This window comes from Miscanthus floridulus, chromosome 1 (assembly GCF_019320115.1).
Source record: "Miscanthus floridulus cultivar M001 chromosome 1, ASM1932011v1, whole genome shotgun sequence".
Lineage (NCBI taxonomy): Eukaryota > Viridiplantae > Streptophyta > Magnoliopsida > Poales > Poaceae > Miscanthus > Miscanthus floridulus.
The window spans coordinates 189087086-189104943 of record NC_089580.1 but is presented as its reverse complement, the minus strand read 5'-3'; the positions used below and the strand labels follow the sequence as shown (position 1 = coordinate 189104943).

General features: G+C 46.8%; 1 protein-coding gene across 1 annotated transcript; it reads right to left on the bottom strand.

Annotated features, from left to right (window-relative positions):
- Positions 1 to 12649: 12649 nt before the first annotated feature.
- On the bottom strand, positions 12650 to 14021 carry LOC136506126 (transcription factor ILI3-like). The gene is made up of 2 exons (XM_066501247.1): positions 13487 to 14021; positions 12650 to 13337 (listed from the first exon to the last, which is right to left on the bottom strand). Exons 1-2 carry the CDS (start codon positions 13592 to 13594, stop codon positions 13185 to 13187), a joined length of 261 nt encoding a protein of 86 aa, XP_066357344.1. The 5' UTR covers positions 13595 to 14021; the 3' UTR covers positions 12650 to 13184.
- Between the last annotated feature and the right edge of the window lie 3837 nt (positions 14022 to 17858).

Below are 17858 nucleotides of genomic sequence, written 5' to 3'. Positions count from 1 at the left end.
AGTAGGGGGAGGACGCTCATGAACTTGTATGGTGCATTTGTATGTGCATTTCATATGTTTGCTTGTATGGCACAAGTATTAAAGTTACACATCCATGTTTGTATGATGTATGTTAGTTGTAAGATTGAATGATGAAATGGAATCACTAGATAATTTTCATTTCCAAGTAAGCCTTTACAAGTGGTATCTTTTCAAAGTATGTTTCCAAGTGGTATTAAGCTAACCATGGTGCTAAGGATGATATAATGATGCACTCCGATTGGTATCACGCTTCAAAGGTCCATCTCTTATACCTTAGCATCATATAGTAGACATTGACTCCTATATTTCCTATCTAAGCATATGTGCAAGTTTCAATCCAAACTCTTAGCACATATATAGGGGGAGCAATTGCTACCATTTGGGGTTTATGAAACTTGTCCATATCCTTTTACACATGGTAAAAATGCTTGGGCAAGCAACATGGATTCAATTGAATTTCAATTCATATCTTTGTATAAGGGTTGTCATCAATTACCAAAAAGGAGGAGATTGAAAGCTCTAGTTTGGTTTTGGTGAATTGATGAAACCATAAGTGCTAGCCTAGTTTATCAAGTGATCATGAGATAGGTAGCACACTTCAAGTGGAGAAGCTAATGAAGATCATAACATGACAATGGTGATGACATGGCGATGATCAAGGGCTTAAACTTGAAAAAAAGAAAGAGAAAAACAAAAAGCTCAAGGCAAAGGTATAATTCATAGGAGCTATTTTATTTTGGTGATCAAGACACTTAGAGAGTGTGATCACATTTAGGTTTGATAGCCATACTATTAAGAGGGGTGAAACTCGTATCGGAATACGGTTATCAAAGTGCCACTAGATGCTCTAACTCATTGCATATGCATTTAGGATCTAGTGGAGTGCTAACACCCTTGAAAACATTTGTGAAAATATGCTAACTCATGTGCACAAGGTGATACACTTGGTGGTTAGCACACTTGAGCAAGGGTGAAGAGAATGGAGGAGATGCCAGCGTCGGTCAAGTGATCGGACGCTGGATCCAAATGCACCGGACGCTAACTGCCTACGTCTGGTCATGCTGACTTGGCGGTACAGTAGCTAGGGTTTACCACCGGACACTAGGCTGTGTCCGATCGAGGTGGACCGGACGCGTCCGGTCGAGGAAAACCGGTTTTGGACCCTTACTGTACTCGACCGGACGCTAAGGCTCCAGCGTCCGGTCAGTTTTGCCGGAGCGTCCGGTCACCTCGTAGCCGTTGACATCTAACAAACAGCGTTTGAAGCTGGTGACGCGTGGCGTCCATCGAGCGACCGGACGCTGAGGGCTGGCGTCCGGTCAGTTCGACCGGAGTGTCTGGTCGGCCCGTGTTATGCCCAGTGAAGGGGCATAACGGCTCTATTTCGTGGGGGCTTCTATTTAAGCCCCATGGCCGGCTGTGGCTCACATCTTTGGCCATTTTCATTGACATAGCAACCTTGTGAGCCTAGCCAAAGTCCTCCCACTCATCTCCATCATTGATTCATCATCATAGTGAGATTGCGAGTGATCTAAGTGCATTGCTTGAGTGGTTGTATCTAGAGGCACTTGGTGTTCGTGTTTCGCTGCGGATTTCGCTTGTTACTCTTGGTGGTTACCGCCACCTAGATGGCTTGGAGCAGCGAGGATCGTTGAGCGGAGGGTGGTGATTGCCTCCGGCTCCGATCATGGTGATTGTGAGGGGTTCTTGACCTTTCCCCGACGGAGTGCCAAAAGATACTCTAGTGAATTGCTCGTGGCTTGTGTGATCCTCATCTTATGTTGGTTGTGCGGCACCCTATTGAGGGTTTGGCGTGTGAAGCCAATTAGCGCGTGAACCTCCAAGTGAGTGAATCGCCACAACGAGGAGTAGCTTGCCGGCAAGCAAGTGAACCTCGGTAAAAATCATTGTGTTCATCCTTTGATTCCGAGGTGATTGGTCTTCATTGTTATTCATCCTTGTGATTGATTGGTTCACTCCTCTACACGGCGGTATAACTATCTTGATCACTCTCTTTACATTATCGTAAACTAGTTGACAAGCTCTTTAGTGTAACTAGTTGTGAGAGCTTGCTTGCTTGGTTGGTGTGGCTCTTTAGTTAGCCTTTGAGAGCACACTAACATAGGGTAGTGTCATACCTCTTGTGTGAATCGACACTATCTAAACTAGAATTGTGGTAGGTGGCTTGCATTTTGAGTAGGCTAGCGCAACACTTGCTTCGCCTCATAATTGTCTAACCTTTTGTTAAGTGTTATTGTAGAAATTTTTATTAGACTATTCACCCCCCTCTAGCCATTAGGACCTTTCACCGGCGCCCACCGCCGCCTCGGCAGAGAAAGGGAGGGATGATATTATTGTTTTCTTTTCGAAAAAAACAGGCTGTGGGATCGAACCGTGCTAGGCGTTGATTTGCGTTGAAGTGCGAGCAGGGTGCGGGGGTGAGAAGCCTGGTATCCCACATCGAATTGTGGCCATTGGATTTGGTTAAGGTGTTTGATTAACCCTTGATTTTAATGGTGCTGAATTCGTGTGTGTATTTTTCTGGGTGCGTAATGGTTAGAGGCTCCTAGCGGGGGATGTTTTCGTGGGGGGGGACCTAGTATAATTTTGACTGATCCATTATAGTAGAGATTGTTATCTTGATGCGGCTTTTTCTGAAAAAAAAAACAAAGGAAAAATCTTGATGGGGCTCACGGCCCCCGACACTTTTCCAACTTCCAAACTTTTAGTGCTGTCTCAGTTCTCAATGGAATTGAAAATTTGAAATCTCGCTTACCGAGCAGTTAAATAGTATCTTAGTTTAATCTAGATATAAATAATATCTAGTTTAATCTAAATATAAAAATAAATATCTAAATTAATCATAAAATCTATACCTCATATAAAACAAAATCCTACTACAGAGTCTATCTTACTAGTGGAATATCTCGTACATTGCTACGGAAACTATGGAGTGATTTAGGGTTAATGATGAAAATACATATGATGGATCATTCTAAAATTACCGAGGACTAATAGTTAAAGCCTTAAAGTGCGTCGGTGAATAATATATGATTTAGCTACAGGTTTGTCTCACATTATTATTTCATGGTTTGTACTGTCAGGTCTGAATAGTTGCAGATTTTAAACATAAACATGGGTATTGTTTTACGCAATGTAAAAAGTTTGAAGCATATTCGGGTGATTGACTTGATCTATGTAGTAATTGTTTACAATATATGGGCCTATTTGGTAGCACTCCTCTTCAGGTGCTTCTCCGAAGAAGCCGAAGCTCCTGAGAAGGAGCCACTTTTTTATCTAGATGTAATGTATATCTAGGTATGCAGTAAAAGCAATATATCTAAAGTAAAATGACTTATAATTTAGAATAAAGAGGGTATTTGAGAAGAAGAAACATTTAGAGACAGACTTGGGCCGTTAGTTTTCTCTGGGCTAACATCCCTGCAGCTTAAGCCCACCATCAGCCATTAACTGAGGTGTGTGCGCGCTGGACGGGCCAAAATTGGGTTATGTTGAATCTTTTCTTGGACGGGGCCAAAGATTGGTCAATGCATTCGCCGGTGTTCTGAAACTGGACAGGAGCAATAATGACACGCAATGACACTATGGCAGGGCCAAAATTAACATGTTGATGCTGATGAATTTTTGACTTCTCGAGGCCGCGAACTGGTGACTCCTTAAACGCTCGAGGAATGCCGCTACCCTCTGCCGTTCAGTAGTTCAGATTCATTTTCGCATACAAGAACATATAAAGTTTCTTTTTAATTAAAAGAGCTTGGACTGGATCCTGTATTTATTGGAATCTCGATGGTTAGCAAGTTCGATCCACTTCCTTCGTGTAGCTAAGTTGCACAAAAGATGAGCAACTGATAGCGCCTGCGCATGCAACTGTATGAGGCAAGGCATGTGATGTGCTCGGCAGACAGGCCATGCATTGATGCAGGTGATTGCATTCATATTCAGATAACTCAATTTCCTCGGAACTGCAGGTTCAGATGAATGCGCAGCCAGGAATGCTAATGGCTGTCCCATTTTGTGGAACCAAAACGACTGCCATGTACTCTCGGCCTGTTCGCTGGTTGGTTTCTGAGCTGGTTTAGGCTGGCTGGTGCTGGTTTGTTGTGAGAGAAAAACACTGTTGGCTGACTGGTAAGCGAACATGGTGTCTGTCGGTCTGTCCGTTGCGACATTTCAGGTGATATTTTTATATATAGTAATTACGAATGGCCATATGCATCGGGATGTAGAGGCTAGAATACTTTTTATTCATTTATATTTCCATCATTTATAAAAGATTTGCTTTGATGCATATGCTTGGGGTCAGTCAAATGTGTAATCTAACCTTTCGTACTGGTAGTTGCATTGCTCCGGTTGTAATGTTATAGCAAGTACTCGTACGCGAAGCATCTGCCCTGCTTGCCTCGACGAATCACTTCACGAGTAGCCGTGTCCGTGTGGGAAGATGCCTCTGCAATCTCGCGACTCGGAGTGACAGTTTCTGAAGATTGACGCGACCATCAACGATTGGGCTACATGGGCACACAACCTGGGGCCCAATGAAGATCGGGCCGTTCGACCGCATTGCAAGTTGAAAAAAGTCCACATTATCTTCCTCAACTTTTGCGAAAGTCTGTTTTTCCTTTCTGAACTTTAAAACCAGGTAAATCAACTTCCTGAACTTTTAAAACCATTCAGTTTACCTCCCTGACCGATTATAAGCGATTTTCAAAGACAGTTTTATCTTTATCTTTTTTTATTTATTTTTGTTGAATCTTTGAAAAATCATATTAAATCACAAAAAAATCATAAAATGGAAAATTCAATTTTGCTGGACTCCACATGAGTAGTTCTACACAGTGAACATATAATATGGTATGCTTTAGTATAAATGTTTTACTGTACAATTCATAGTTGCAGTTTTTTATGGTCCAGTTGGGTGAAATTTTTATGGTAGGCTAATTATTTTTTGCTTGAACTATAGTAAAAATATCATACTCATTGGATCATGTGTAACTTAGTTATAGATTTATTTTATGTGTATGCTTGTTAAAAAATATTTATAAATCTATAACTAAGTTATACATGATCCAATGAGTAGGAAATTTTTACTATAGTTCAAGCATACAATAATTAGCCCATCATTAAAATTTCACCACAATTAGACCATAGAAACTGCAGTTATAAATTAATTAAAAAAACATAGATCTAAAGCTACAGCATATCATATTATATGTTCACTGTGTAGATCTACTCATGTGAAGTCCAACAAAATTGGATTTTTTATTTTATGATTTTTCTGTGATTTACTATAATTTTTTAAAATTCAGCTGGAATAAATAAAATTAAAAAGATAAAACCGTCTCTGAAAACTACTTATAACCGGTTAGAGAGGTAAAACGAACGGTTTTAAAAATTTAATGAGATGGTTTACACGATTTAAAAGTTCAGGAGGAAAAATAACAGTTGAAGGAGGCAATGTCCACTCGTTCCTCGCAAGTTCTACGTACACGTGGGCTCGAGGGGGCTAGCTCCGGCCAGTTCAATCATTCAAAAGCGGGGGGCCCGTCTACGGGCCTGGGCCCTGGCCATGTCGCGCGCCGAGCGCAGCGGGCCACGCGCGGCCGCTGGCGCGGGGGACTAGATCCGACAGCGGTTCGACTCCCGTGCTCGCCCGCCAGCCCTCTCGGCCTCGTCTCGCCCGGCCCGATCTGGCAAACACAACCGCGCCCCGCGCGCTGGTGGCTTTCTCGTTCTCTTGCCGACTGGCACATCTGCCGCGTGCCCTCCCTCGGGATCGTTCGGGAAACAGGGCCGTCGTCCTGCGGTGTCTCGCGCTGCCGAGGCAGGCGAGGACGTACGACCGAGCGGCAGGGCGCTGGCTGACAGGCACCGGCACCGGCACCACGAAAAGCTAGTTGGTGGAGCACGCAGCAGGGGGCCGGCCGGCCAGGCCCGCGCCTTTTCGGTTCTGCGATCTGCGGCGGGTGGTGAGGTGAGCCCATGCATGGAAGTTCCCTGGTGGAGTGTGCTGGTGCGGTGGTTCCCTCCTCCACGCTCGGGGCCGCCTGAGCCAGGTCGCTGTTGTGGTCCACTGCACCGCGCGGGAGCGGCGCGTGGGATGGACCTGTTGAGGTGGTGAGGAGGGACCGAGGGAGGGCCGGGGGAGGACCATCTTATCAGCAGGCAGCGGCGTGCCTGCGCCTGCCCGGCCTACAGGAAGCTGGGATTCGCTTTCGTGCCGGTAATTGCCGCCCGGATCGTGGTGCCCCGATCCAGCGGCACGGACAGCGACGGGCCTCCCGTGGCACTCTCATACCACCGCCGGCGCGGCGCACCCCGGCCCGGCCATGGCCCCTACTGTCCGTCCGTCCCTCCGGCAACTGATGGGTTGTCGATCGGCGATCTATCGAGCCTCTTGCTGGTTGATGCTTACTAGCCAAGTCAGTCCGATCGATCGGGTCCCTTTGAAGTTCATGCGTACTCCTACACAAATGTATCGATATGATCGAGCACGTGTGGCACGCATGTATTATTACAGCCTAGCAAACCAGTAGTATAGTATTTATTAGTGCGCCATGTATTATGTATTATGTTTTTTTTTTTTTTTTGCATTGAAGAAGAGTACGCAAGACACGATGACGATTAAGGCCCCGTTTAGATCCAAATTTTTTTGGATTTTGATACTGTAGTATTTTCGTTTGTATTTATCAATTAGTATCTAATATGGACTAATAGGTTCAAAAGTTCGTCTCACGATTTCTTACCCAACTGTGCAATTAGTTTTTTTCGTCTATATTTAGTACTCCATGCATATGCCGCAAGATTCGATAGGACGGCTACTGCCTAATTTTTTTAATAAAAACAGGCCCTTGGTAGAGAGACGATACGAATCCCTTGTGCTATTGCTATTAGTACGAACTAATACATTAGTACGCGTGTGTGTGCCTCTGTCCTAGCATAGTGGCTGCTTGGACTGATACTAGTCCGGAAGCATAGTGGCGGAGCTCGTCGTTTGACTGACAGGACAAGTAAAGCACATTTCTAGGGCGCGCCAGGACAGAGCTCCTCATTATGTGGGCACCGGCCTGCCCGGCTACCGCACCTGCCCAGCGCCGGCCCTCCACATCGCAGACAAAAAGTTTGCTCCCTCCTCAAATCGCTCCCAAAACCATCCATATCTTGCCCGCCCAGTCTCGACGACGAGACGACACCTTGTATTGGGTGGATTTCGGAGCTCGACTTTCCACGCTGCATGGCCCGCCCGGACGGACCTCAACACCCCTCCAGATGAAGCTGAGCTGAATAATCTCCCCCCGTCCCATCCGTCCAGGGGTTCGGAACTCATAAACAAACACTATAGCTTTCTTCTTCCAAGTCCAAGAGCTGGTGCTGGGCCACCAGAAATGGCTTATCTATGTGCAGTGCACGCTCTCCTGTTCTTGAACTGCGAGTGTGTGAACCATTTCCTAAGCGTGTGCATGTGGTTCAGTAAACTATGCATGCTCATGCATGCCACTAGACACTAGTATCTGCCAATGCCTTGAAATAAACGGGAGGTCGAGTAGTAAACCCTAGCTAGTAGGATAATCCGGCCGTCCTGTTGGATGGAAGGTTTTGGACGCATATGTGATAGAAAAACGGTACCTTAGGCGTAGATCTATCGGGTACTATGTTTTCTATTCGGGATAAAAGATCCTAGAACATAAACAATCACGAGGAACTAGAGAGAGAGAGGGGTGCGGATGTGAGACATCACCGACCGTCGGATTGCTTGGCGGAGGAGCCTGGAGCCGTCCATGGCAATGTCGGTGTTGCTGTGGAGTCCGATGGTGCGGTCCAGCAGTGGCGCGGTGTCCCGGCGGTGAAATCCGGTGACCAGTCCGGTGGCGGCGAGGCAGTGGAGCTTCCCAGTCACTGGCTGCACATCCTCTAGATCGGATTAGGATTCTGTCGGTGGGGCGACTATGACTACTTACGGTAAACCTCGTTTCGAGAGACGCTGACCCCACCTCTCTTTATAACGCAGTATGACAGGGCCCACCAATCGTGTAGGGTTGGACGTCTCCGATCAGGACGTGAGATTAAGACCCAACTCCGCCGTTAGGCCGAACTGGAGAGATCACGGCTAACAATATGCACTGCACAGCCCCTGAGATCTGACTAGATGTCGAGAGCAAAGCCCGGATACTCCTGCACAGTCCCTGAGATTTCAGCAGCTGCTGCATATATCGGGGGCAAATGGATTCGTGCACCATATATATCTTCAGTTATCACACACGTAGCTAGCCGAGCTTGGGTTAGTAGCTAGGGACAAAAAGGGCACTGTGCATGGTTTGATTTGGCACGCGCGCGATCGAGTAATGAAATGGACTTCAGATTGCTGTACTGTACACACCGGATCGGATCTCCAGCATGCATGCATGCCCCTGAAAGAGAAAAAAGAAAAGAAGAACAAGAGTGAGCCCTTCACGCACCCCTGATGAACCGGCCGCCGCTTCCAGCCATGACTCCTTAATTCAGATGTCTAATCGAATCTAGCAACTTAGCAAGACTTGGACGGAACTTGGAGCCGGTTTTCATCGTCTCTTAAGGGCGGTCGTACTTGCTGTCCCTGTATCTCCAACACAAAGCCGCTAGTCTCCGCTAGGGAGCGGCGATCCGACGTGACGCCACCATGTCTGGAAAGATCTTGCTTGCATGCAGCAGACTAGCGATTGACACCTGTGGGCCCCCCCGTGTCTGAGACGACTACCAGCGAGTAGCGACTCCTCTCCTCGCTCTCCAGTAGTCCAGTGGATGGATCCATGCATGACAGGCCAGGGCCAGGCCAAGCCAAAAAGTTTGACCGTACCCTCTAGGTACTGGGGCCAGCCCTAGCTAGCAGTGATCCTACCCAGGCCATACCTCAACGGCTCAACCCTGGCATTTGAAAAATCAGAGCGTGTCGCCCCGTCTTCGAACTCCTAAACCACGTTACGATTTTTTAAGCTATGTGTGTATACACTCTGCTAGGAGTAGGAGTACATGTCTTCGTCGTTCTCTCCCGGCCGGCCGTCCGCTAGCTAGCTGCATCGATCGAACTGCTGGAATGAACCACTTCCACGTTATGTGTGCGAAGAAGCAGGCGGCAGCGGCCGCAGGCACGAGGGGCACCACTAGTGGTTTGCCGTGTGCCACAGGCACTCAGTAAAGATAAAAAAATACTCGGTAAACACTTTACTGAGTGTAATATTCGACAAACAAGCACACAGCATCTACAGTGTCGGCAAACCTCTCTTTACCGAGTGTTTTCTATTGGACACTTGGCAAATACTTTGCCGAGAGTTGAAATCGACGCTCGGCGAAAAAAAGTAACGTGACAGCGCCGAGACGGTCACGGCGCGTTTGCCGAGTTTTTCGGACCTGACACTCGACAAACCTGCCTCCTTTGCCGAGTGTCAACTCCCGGACACTCGACAAACCTGGCTGGTTTGCCGAGTGTCAAATCTCGGGCACTCGGCAAACCTGTCATCTTTGTCGAGTGTTAAATACTAGACACTCAGTAAAGACTGGACCAGAACGTACAAATGTTGGCTTCTTTGCGGAGTGTCACAGCAGCAGACACTCTACAAAGAAGCTATTTTAGTCCCAGAATGCACAGATTTTGGCCATGTGTCCTCTTTGCCGAGTGTTTTTACCCTGGCACTCGGCAAAATGCCTCTTTGCCGAGTGTAAGCGACTATAAATTTCCATTTTTATGGTTCGGTCACGTATAACATACCCAACTCAAATAAACATTACAGGCATCACACATAGTTCACAATAAGCATCACAAGCAGTTCATATAGATATATCGACAACACAGAAATACAAATAAACTTCAGAATCACTAGTAGGTTCATTCACAACCATAAATAGTCATAAGTAGTCACAGGTTATCCACAAATGCAAATGCAAATAAAATCACAAGTAGTCACTTAGGCCACGAGTTCCACTGCAACCACGCTAGGTCATGAGGCTCATTCGATGCCGCTGATTGATTCTGCACAAAGGAGAAGAGATTGCATGTGTAAGACAAGATTAAACAACATGTATGGTCTCTCTGCTGTCTAACTAGTATAACCCTTGCAACTATTAGCAATATCTTCTCAGTTGCATTGTGCTCTAGTATGATTGCTTAAGTACTAGTTGGTAACAAATATATAGCATTAGTCACTAAGTTTCTAGTGTCTGAACATCTTTGTAAGATTGATTCTACATAAACTATAAACGGTGATTATAAGGTTGTAAAGTGACTCACAGTACCTGAAACAATATTTGGAGTAGGTTGAGGAGGAGGGACTGGCATCGGTGGCGAGGTTGACCGATTGCAGCGTAAACAACCCTCATATATTTAAACATCTGCAGCCGCTCTGCCTCCGTCCTCTGCCGCTCTGCCTCCGTCCTCTGCCGCTCTGCCTCCATCTTCACCTCTAGCTCCTCCCGATGCCTCGTTTCTTATTCCAATTGAGCCTATAATAATTTATCCTAATGTTACAATGCAATGCAAAAGTATGTAAAAATCAATGAACGATGAATAAAACAGAAATAACCTGTAGTGCGTTCATCTAGAACTATGTAGATAAAATAGAAATAACCTGGAGTGCGTTCATCTAGAACTGTGTAGAGTCCGGCCAGTGGGCGTATTGCCGGGCTAGAACTGGTGCTCCGTGCTCGAATCTGGGAGAGAGTGGGAGTACTGGTTGTATCGATTGTGTCGTCGCCAATCCAGAACCGGCCATGCTTTTTGCCTCCTCCCGTCCTCATGACCACTTCTCCATCAAGGTTATGGGCGCTCGGATCGTACTCTGGGCCATGGACCGCCCTTGCCATCGATGTGTATCCATCGAGGCGACTGTGGACGGACTCGTTGCTGTACGTCGAGGGCGGGTCCTCCGGGTTATAGGCGACGTCGACCATCGCCTTGCCCTTGCGGGCCAAAGCATATGCCATGAACTGGGAGCAAGGCTCGCCACCATGTGCCGCCGACTGCAAAAAAGCAATATGATTAGAAATTATGCAAGAGTTGAGCGTTAGAATAAAGAAATGAATTCGCGTACCCATCTAGCCACGTATTCTGAGAGGTTGAGGTTGCCTTGATGGTGTGGTGCACCTGACATCAGCAAATGCCGCTCCCGGCAAGCGTTGTGATTCACCTCCCACGTGGGGTCGCACCACCTATCCATCCATCCGAGCCCAGCACTGTAGATCATAGGCGCACCACCACGGAGGCAGCTACGTCATCAAGTATATGACATATAAGAAGATGAAATTAAGCGTAATTAATCTCAGAAAAAATAAGTATTACTGTTCTATATTTACCTTCAGGTATTGTTCCGCGGTCAGGCTCATGGTTCTTGCCTCACTTTTAGGGAGCCTCACTCTAAGAATTTCCGCGTTGTATTGGATCACTGGCCTGGATGCACGCCTCGTAGTGCATGTCCTTGATGAGTTTCTTGGCGGCTTTGTTAGACACAACATCCGCCTTGGCCTCGTATCCCTCCTCGCATCTAAAGAAATCTTGCATATAGATGCGATGTATCCGGTCATTATTTCAAAAATGTCTAATCAATGCGATGTATTGAACAATGTAGTGTGAGAAAGACTTGCCCAAAGCTCGGCCTTAACACGCTGCGCCTTTTCGGCGAATACCTTGTCATCCCGATCAGGGGTGTCGTGGACGATGGCATAGTGGGTCCACGTGTAGGCCTGACTCGATAGTTCCGCCGAAATGCAATAAATTAATTAAATATAGCAAACAGATCTAAAAATGTACCAAATCCTAACATGGAGTACCACATGTTGTATGTGGAGAGTAGAAAAAGTTTCAAGGTCAGAAGAGAGAAGAAACTTATTTATTTGCCGAGGGAAAAAAATAAACACTTATGCAAACTTATTTCTTTGCCTAGTGCTTGAAAAAAACACTCAGCAAACTTATTTTTTTTTGCCGAGTGCCACTAACGGACAATCGACAAACTCCTAACGGCCGACAGACTAACTGACGGATGTCCACGTGGGTTTGCGAGTGTCTCTATTTTGCCGAATGTTTTTTTCTTAAGTTTGCCGAGTGTTTTTTTCAGCACTCGACAAAGAGTTTGTTTGCCGAGTGCCATTATTTTATCGAATATGTTTTTTCAGCACTCAGCAAACATTTATACACTCGGCAAATATGCTGTTTTCTGTAGTGGGGCTTCGTTGTCGTATTGATTGCACATCGCTCCACTCTTTTGCTGTATCTGTCTAGGACATCGCCACGTGAAGTCCTCAAGTACTCTCTCTCCATCGTCCATCATTCTATGGCGTAGAGTATTCTTCAGACAAGTCGATTTTTGAACGATTTCTTTTTGAAAAACATTGGTTATGCATGGTTGGTGGTGCATAAGCATAACTATCCACCCAGGGTTCAGGTGTCATGTATCATTGGTTGGTGCAAAGGCTAGCCAGTTCTACTTCATCCAGAAAAGAAAAAAAATGTTTGTTAAAAGCAAATGGTAGGAGCTAGCTCTACATTTGATTTTCAATTCATTGTGAGAAATAAAATAATGTATCATTTTTTTCTGAAAGAATTAAGATACATCTTCCAAAAAAAAACTGACGGGTGGATGGAGTACATTACCAAGTTACATCAGGATGAAATAAAAGACAGGGAAAAGCACATGATAGTATATATATATTTGTCTCCACACAGAGTGGTCGTCGTTAAGCTCCTTGTCTGCCCATTGGCAAGCTAAGGACAGAGACAAGAGCAGCATGCAATCTACAAAACAACTCTCAGAACGCATCTGCAACATGGAGCTGCTACAGTAGTCTACTGCAACTACAAACCTACCAGTACGTGGTACCTTAGTCGGTTAATAGAAGTCCATATATCTCTCCTAACCCCTGCATACCGTGGTACACGAGAAGATCGAGAGCCCTTGGTCGTCGTCTTCTTCTGAGCAAGAGCTCTTGCTCCTGAATTAATTAAACACGGAAACAAACACACGCCAGAAGAAGAAGAAGAAATTAAAAACAAAGGAACATAATTAAGGTCGTCGTCGTAGCAATCGAGCAAGCAAGCTCGCCCGTACGGCGTCGTCTTCTGCAGCTAGCTAGATAGCAGGCAGAAGAGGTCGGACCGCGCGCGCCGGGGCGGGGCGGCCGGGTCACCGGAGGAGGCTCCGGATGATCTCCGCCTGGGGGCTGTCGTTGTCCATGGTCGACATGAGCCCCGACAGGCGTTCCGAGAGGTCGTCCACCTCCCGGTGCAGGCTCTTGATGTAGGCACACGTCTCCTTCAGAAGCTTCGACGCCGACGACTGCATATATACAGCATGGCTTTAATTTAATTTGCTGCACCGGTCGACGAAATGGGGCTGTACTGTACGACGTACTAGCTCCACGGGACGGGATAGATGTGCATTTGGGGAAGAGAACGAGCTGAGCTCTGTGTACACGCACTACATACCCGGCTCGCGTTCCGGCGGCGTGAGGACTCCGGGAGGAGCGCCTGGAGCTTGGAGATGAGCTCGTTGATCTCGTCGTCGCTGATCCTGCCACGCCGGCCCGACGACATATCTCCGGCTGGCGACGGTCGTAGCTTGCTGAGAGACACCAGTCGCTCGGAAGCTACAGCACCTCGTTGGCTTAATTCCTCTTCGTCCTCGCCTCTCGCAGCTCGCTTATTTATGCAGTAGTGTACGTGTGCGAGCTCTGGTCAAGACTCAAGAGCAAGCGTGCAAACGGAAATAGGAGTGAACGGAGAACGAAAAAGAAAAGGTGAGAGAGAGACCTGAAAAGGATAGGGTTTTAATGCCTGCTTAAACCGAGAGCTAGCTGGTGAACGCGAACTCCGGGTGGGGAGTGTTGTTACTGTGTGTAGTGTGAGGGAAGGAGAGTGAGAGGGAGAGAGCACTTGCACTCTGGCGGAGAGAAGCGAGTGGTGCAGCTGCTTAGGAAGCGAGAGGTAGAAGCCGACTACTAGTAATTTGCAAGTAGATAGGGGCGGGCGAGTGGGTTGTTCCGAAAAGGATGGGGAGGGACGCGTATTAATAGGGAGAGAGGGACTGTCACTGAGGCGAGATGGGAGGGCCCAATGTGAGGGTATAACCCCAGATATGAGGCGAGATGGGAGGGCCCAATGTGAGGGTATAACCCCAGATATCTATAGTACTGGACATGGGTCGCACCGCTAGAGGATGTCCAGCCTATAAGATCAAGGCATACGGTGCCTAGTTCTGGTCAGCGTACACCGTAAGGCAATCAGAAGACATTTTAGAGATGAATCTTGAAGATGAAGGAAGATCTTTTTGATATGATAGATACCGTATTTTTTGTAAATACTTACCATATAACCGAATAGATCTAGGCCTGAACCGACTTGTAACCCTATCCCTAGACTATATAAGGCGTGTAGGGACCCCCTCAAATTCATCTTATATTCAATACAATCCAACAAAGACACAGGATATAGGGTATTGCGTTGATCAGACGGCCTGAACCTGTCTAAATCGCTATCTCTGCGCCTTGTGTCACCATCCGGTTCCTATTACGAGCACCTCCACCGATCATCTACTACCGTGGATATACCCCTCGGTAGACTGCTAACCAGATTTCGTCGACAGTGACGCGCCAGATAGGGGGGTGCGTGCTGATTCCATAGCCAACCAGATGGCCACTTTCCCGAGCTCTATGGCCTTTCCCGAGCCGGGCTAGATCTTCACGGTCGGATCCATGACTTGGATCATCGGCCCCGACGGCAACGGGGAGATCGTGGAAGCAGTGCAAGATCACCTTGCACCGATCGCGCTAACACTTGCAACGACATCTCCGATCCCGACGCCCCACCGCTGGGTTAGGAGATCCATCAGCAATGATGATCTGATCGCATCCATCGATTGGGTCACAGACCACTTAGCAGAATGTCAGCTCCTCGTGGGTTCGGTCTTAGATCAATCCAGAGCGAGTGACTTATTTTCCGTACTCCAAGATCACCAAGCCGCTACAACCGAGCGACTTGCTCGGCCACTTCGTTCAAGGTGGCCAGATTTTGATCTGGTGATCACGGCAACTCCAGAAGGGCGTACCGTTCAACTCCGACCACTCCCCGCCCCGACGGAGAGCATGCCAAAGTCCTATTCTTTTGGGCTGGTGGGTGCGGGTCCGATCTGTCAGGACGTCATGCACCTTCTTTTCGCCGACCACACCGAGCGCAGTCGCGTCGACGACCTCTATCAGATCGACTTCCTTGAGACCGACCAGCCCACGCCAATGGTAAACATGGTGCAAATCTGAACAGACCTTCTAGATGACACGCTCCAAACAATCCTAGAGGAAAGCCCCGAGCCATACTTCGAAGGCTCTACCAGCACCTGCCCACCTTTCCCTCCAGGCTTTAGGAGAAAGCACTTCATAGTTAGCCATGATAGCATCGGTATCGATGGAGAAACTAGTGTCCAACACCGTGTGCGCAAAACCAGAAACACTGACCACCAGCGACGTCGCAACAAAGAAGCAAAAAACACCATCCAAGCTGCTAGAGGTGGCCCACCGCCTCTCGCCCATAATCTTCAACAAGAGTTCCTCATGGTGGACAACCAGCAAATAGAGCAGACGCCGAGCGCCAATCTGGCTGTGGCTACCCACGAGTTGGCTAGACTCCCACCAACATCGGAGGTACTCAAGATTCAAGCACTACTTAAAGCAGCCTAGGTCCAAGTCAACAACATCCGAAACCTAGCTCCGTCTTATTCAACAGCGACCGCACACAGTCATAACCCCTGTAGTTTTTGCCACGATTGGGGGAGTCGTTACCATAGCGGCCAGATCATCCAAGGGGGGTCCAGGGGCAATGTCGCCATCAATCCTGGATCACAAGGACCACGAAATCAGCATGGCCGACCAGCTCATAACGCCAACCAGGAGGTAAATCAACCCCTGCGCGGTGACACCCATGACCGCATCAACGCCAATCTTGATGTCCACAATCGCATCGAGAACAGTCATGCCCAGCGACATCAGGCAGAACTCCAACACTGATAGGAGTATGACGACCAACACGGTGACCCCATTGGCCTCCGACTACTCCCCCCTATCGAGCCGATGGGACCCTGCCCCTTCATAGTAAGGCTATGAGCTATACAGTGGCTCATAGGCTTTAAGATCTTTGGGGTCGATCCCTACGACGACATGGCTAATCCCGAGCAGTGGATGCAGCTCTATGAGATCATCGTACATGCCGCTGGAGGAAACAACGATGTAATGACAAATTTTTTGTTGTTATGCTCTCCTAGACAACCAACAATTGGCTTATGGGCCTAAGGGAGGGTTCCATCGAATCTTGGGAAGATCTCAAGAAAGTCTTCGTCAAGAATTACGTGGCAACGTTCCAACAACATGTCATGAAATATGATCTGGAGAAACTCCATCAGACCTCTAGGGAACCTCTATGAAGCTACATCAGACACTTCTCTGAAACAAGGAACACCATCCCCAGCATTGGGGACAGCGAGGCCATCTTCTCTTTCACCAGAGGACTCCATCACCATCTAGAGCTACGCTCCAAACTTTACCGCAAGAGGCCCCATACCATCGGCAAACTCCTCAAGGTTGCAAACTCATACGTAGATTCCAAAGAAGATGATCGGCAGTTCAAGGATGAGTTGCTCGTACTTCCCGCTCGCATCGCCACCCACGTCGTGATGATGATCACCACGAAGAACGACGTTATGAAGATCACGACAGGCATTACAATGATTGCGAACAACAACATAATGATCGACCAGAGGGATCAAGGACTGCACAGCCACGTCACCATCGATTGGAAAACTTCATCAATAATGTAGAGCAGCCACGCGCTAAGCACAATTTTAATGCTGCCTACGAAAAGCTCTGTAACACCTCTAGTGTTACGAGCTCGCTAAGCACTAGGATTATGACCTGAGAGGTAGACCTATAAATATAGTAAGTTAGTTTACTTAAATGTGCTAATGAAAACCTAACAAGGAAATAGGAAAATTAGTTTTAATTGTTTGGCATGAATTTTTTTTTATAAATAAGAATAAAACATAACTTGTATTTAGTTCTTAAGTAAAAATTTAAGTACACGTTTAGTAGATGGAAATGCAACATTAACTTTTAGAAAATAGATGTTGTTAACTAGTGTTGTGGGAGCTCTAAAATCTAACTTGATGTAGGATAAACTCTTTTCGTTAAATCGGCAAACGCTTGAAATTATGTTTAAAGTACCATTTTTGGTGAATTATATGGAGCAAATTAGTTAAATGGTGCTTAAATATTTTGCTCCCACGGGTTAGTATATGGTATGGACTATGGCATGAAGTATTTGTTGGTTGAGGTTAGCAAGGTTTAGGGCTATTAAAAATTGCGACAAAAGAGTTAAATGGTTACTTAGTCCTAACTAAAAGCCTTAACATTTCTAAGTATGAAGGGTGGTAGACAATGTTATTTTGGCATTTAATTTCTAGCAAAAATGCCTAAATACTAACTTTATGTTTCCGCACAGTTGGTTGCACCAAGGTGAGTACACGAGCATGGTGTAGGTCGGCATTGTGTTGAATGTCACGTGGTCCACTCTAAAATTGCCCTAACATCGCTAGAACGCGTTGAAGTCAGGTTTTGGCGCTCTATTCATGAACGGGCGTTCAGAGCGACGAGCTCATATTGGCATTCATCTATCTCTTTCCCTAGTTGCTCTCTGGTCATGACGATGGTGTTGCTAGGATGTTGGCAATGAGGACTTCACGATAGTAGAGTTAGTTGGATCTCAACTGTGATCGTTAGCAACTTTTGCTATGCTTTAAAACGTGTGCACCTCACCT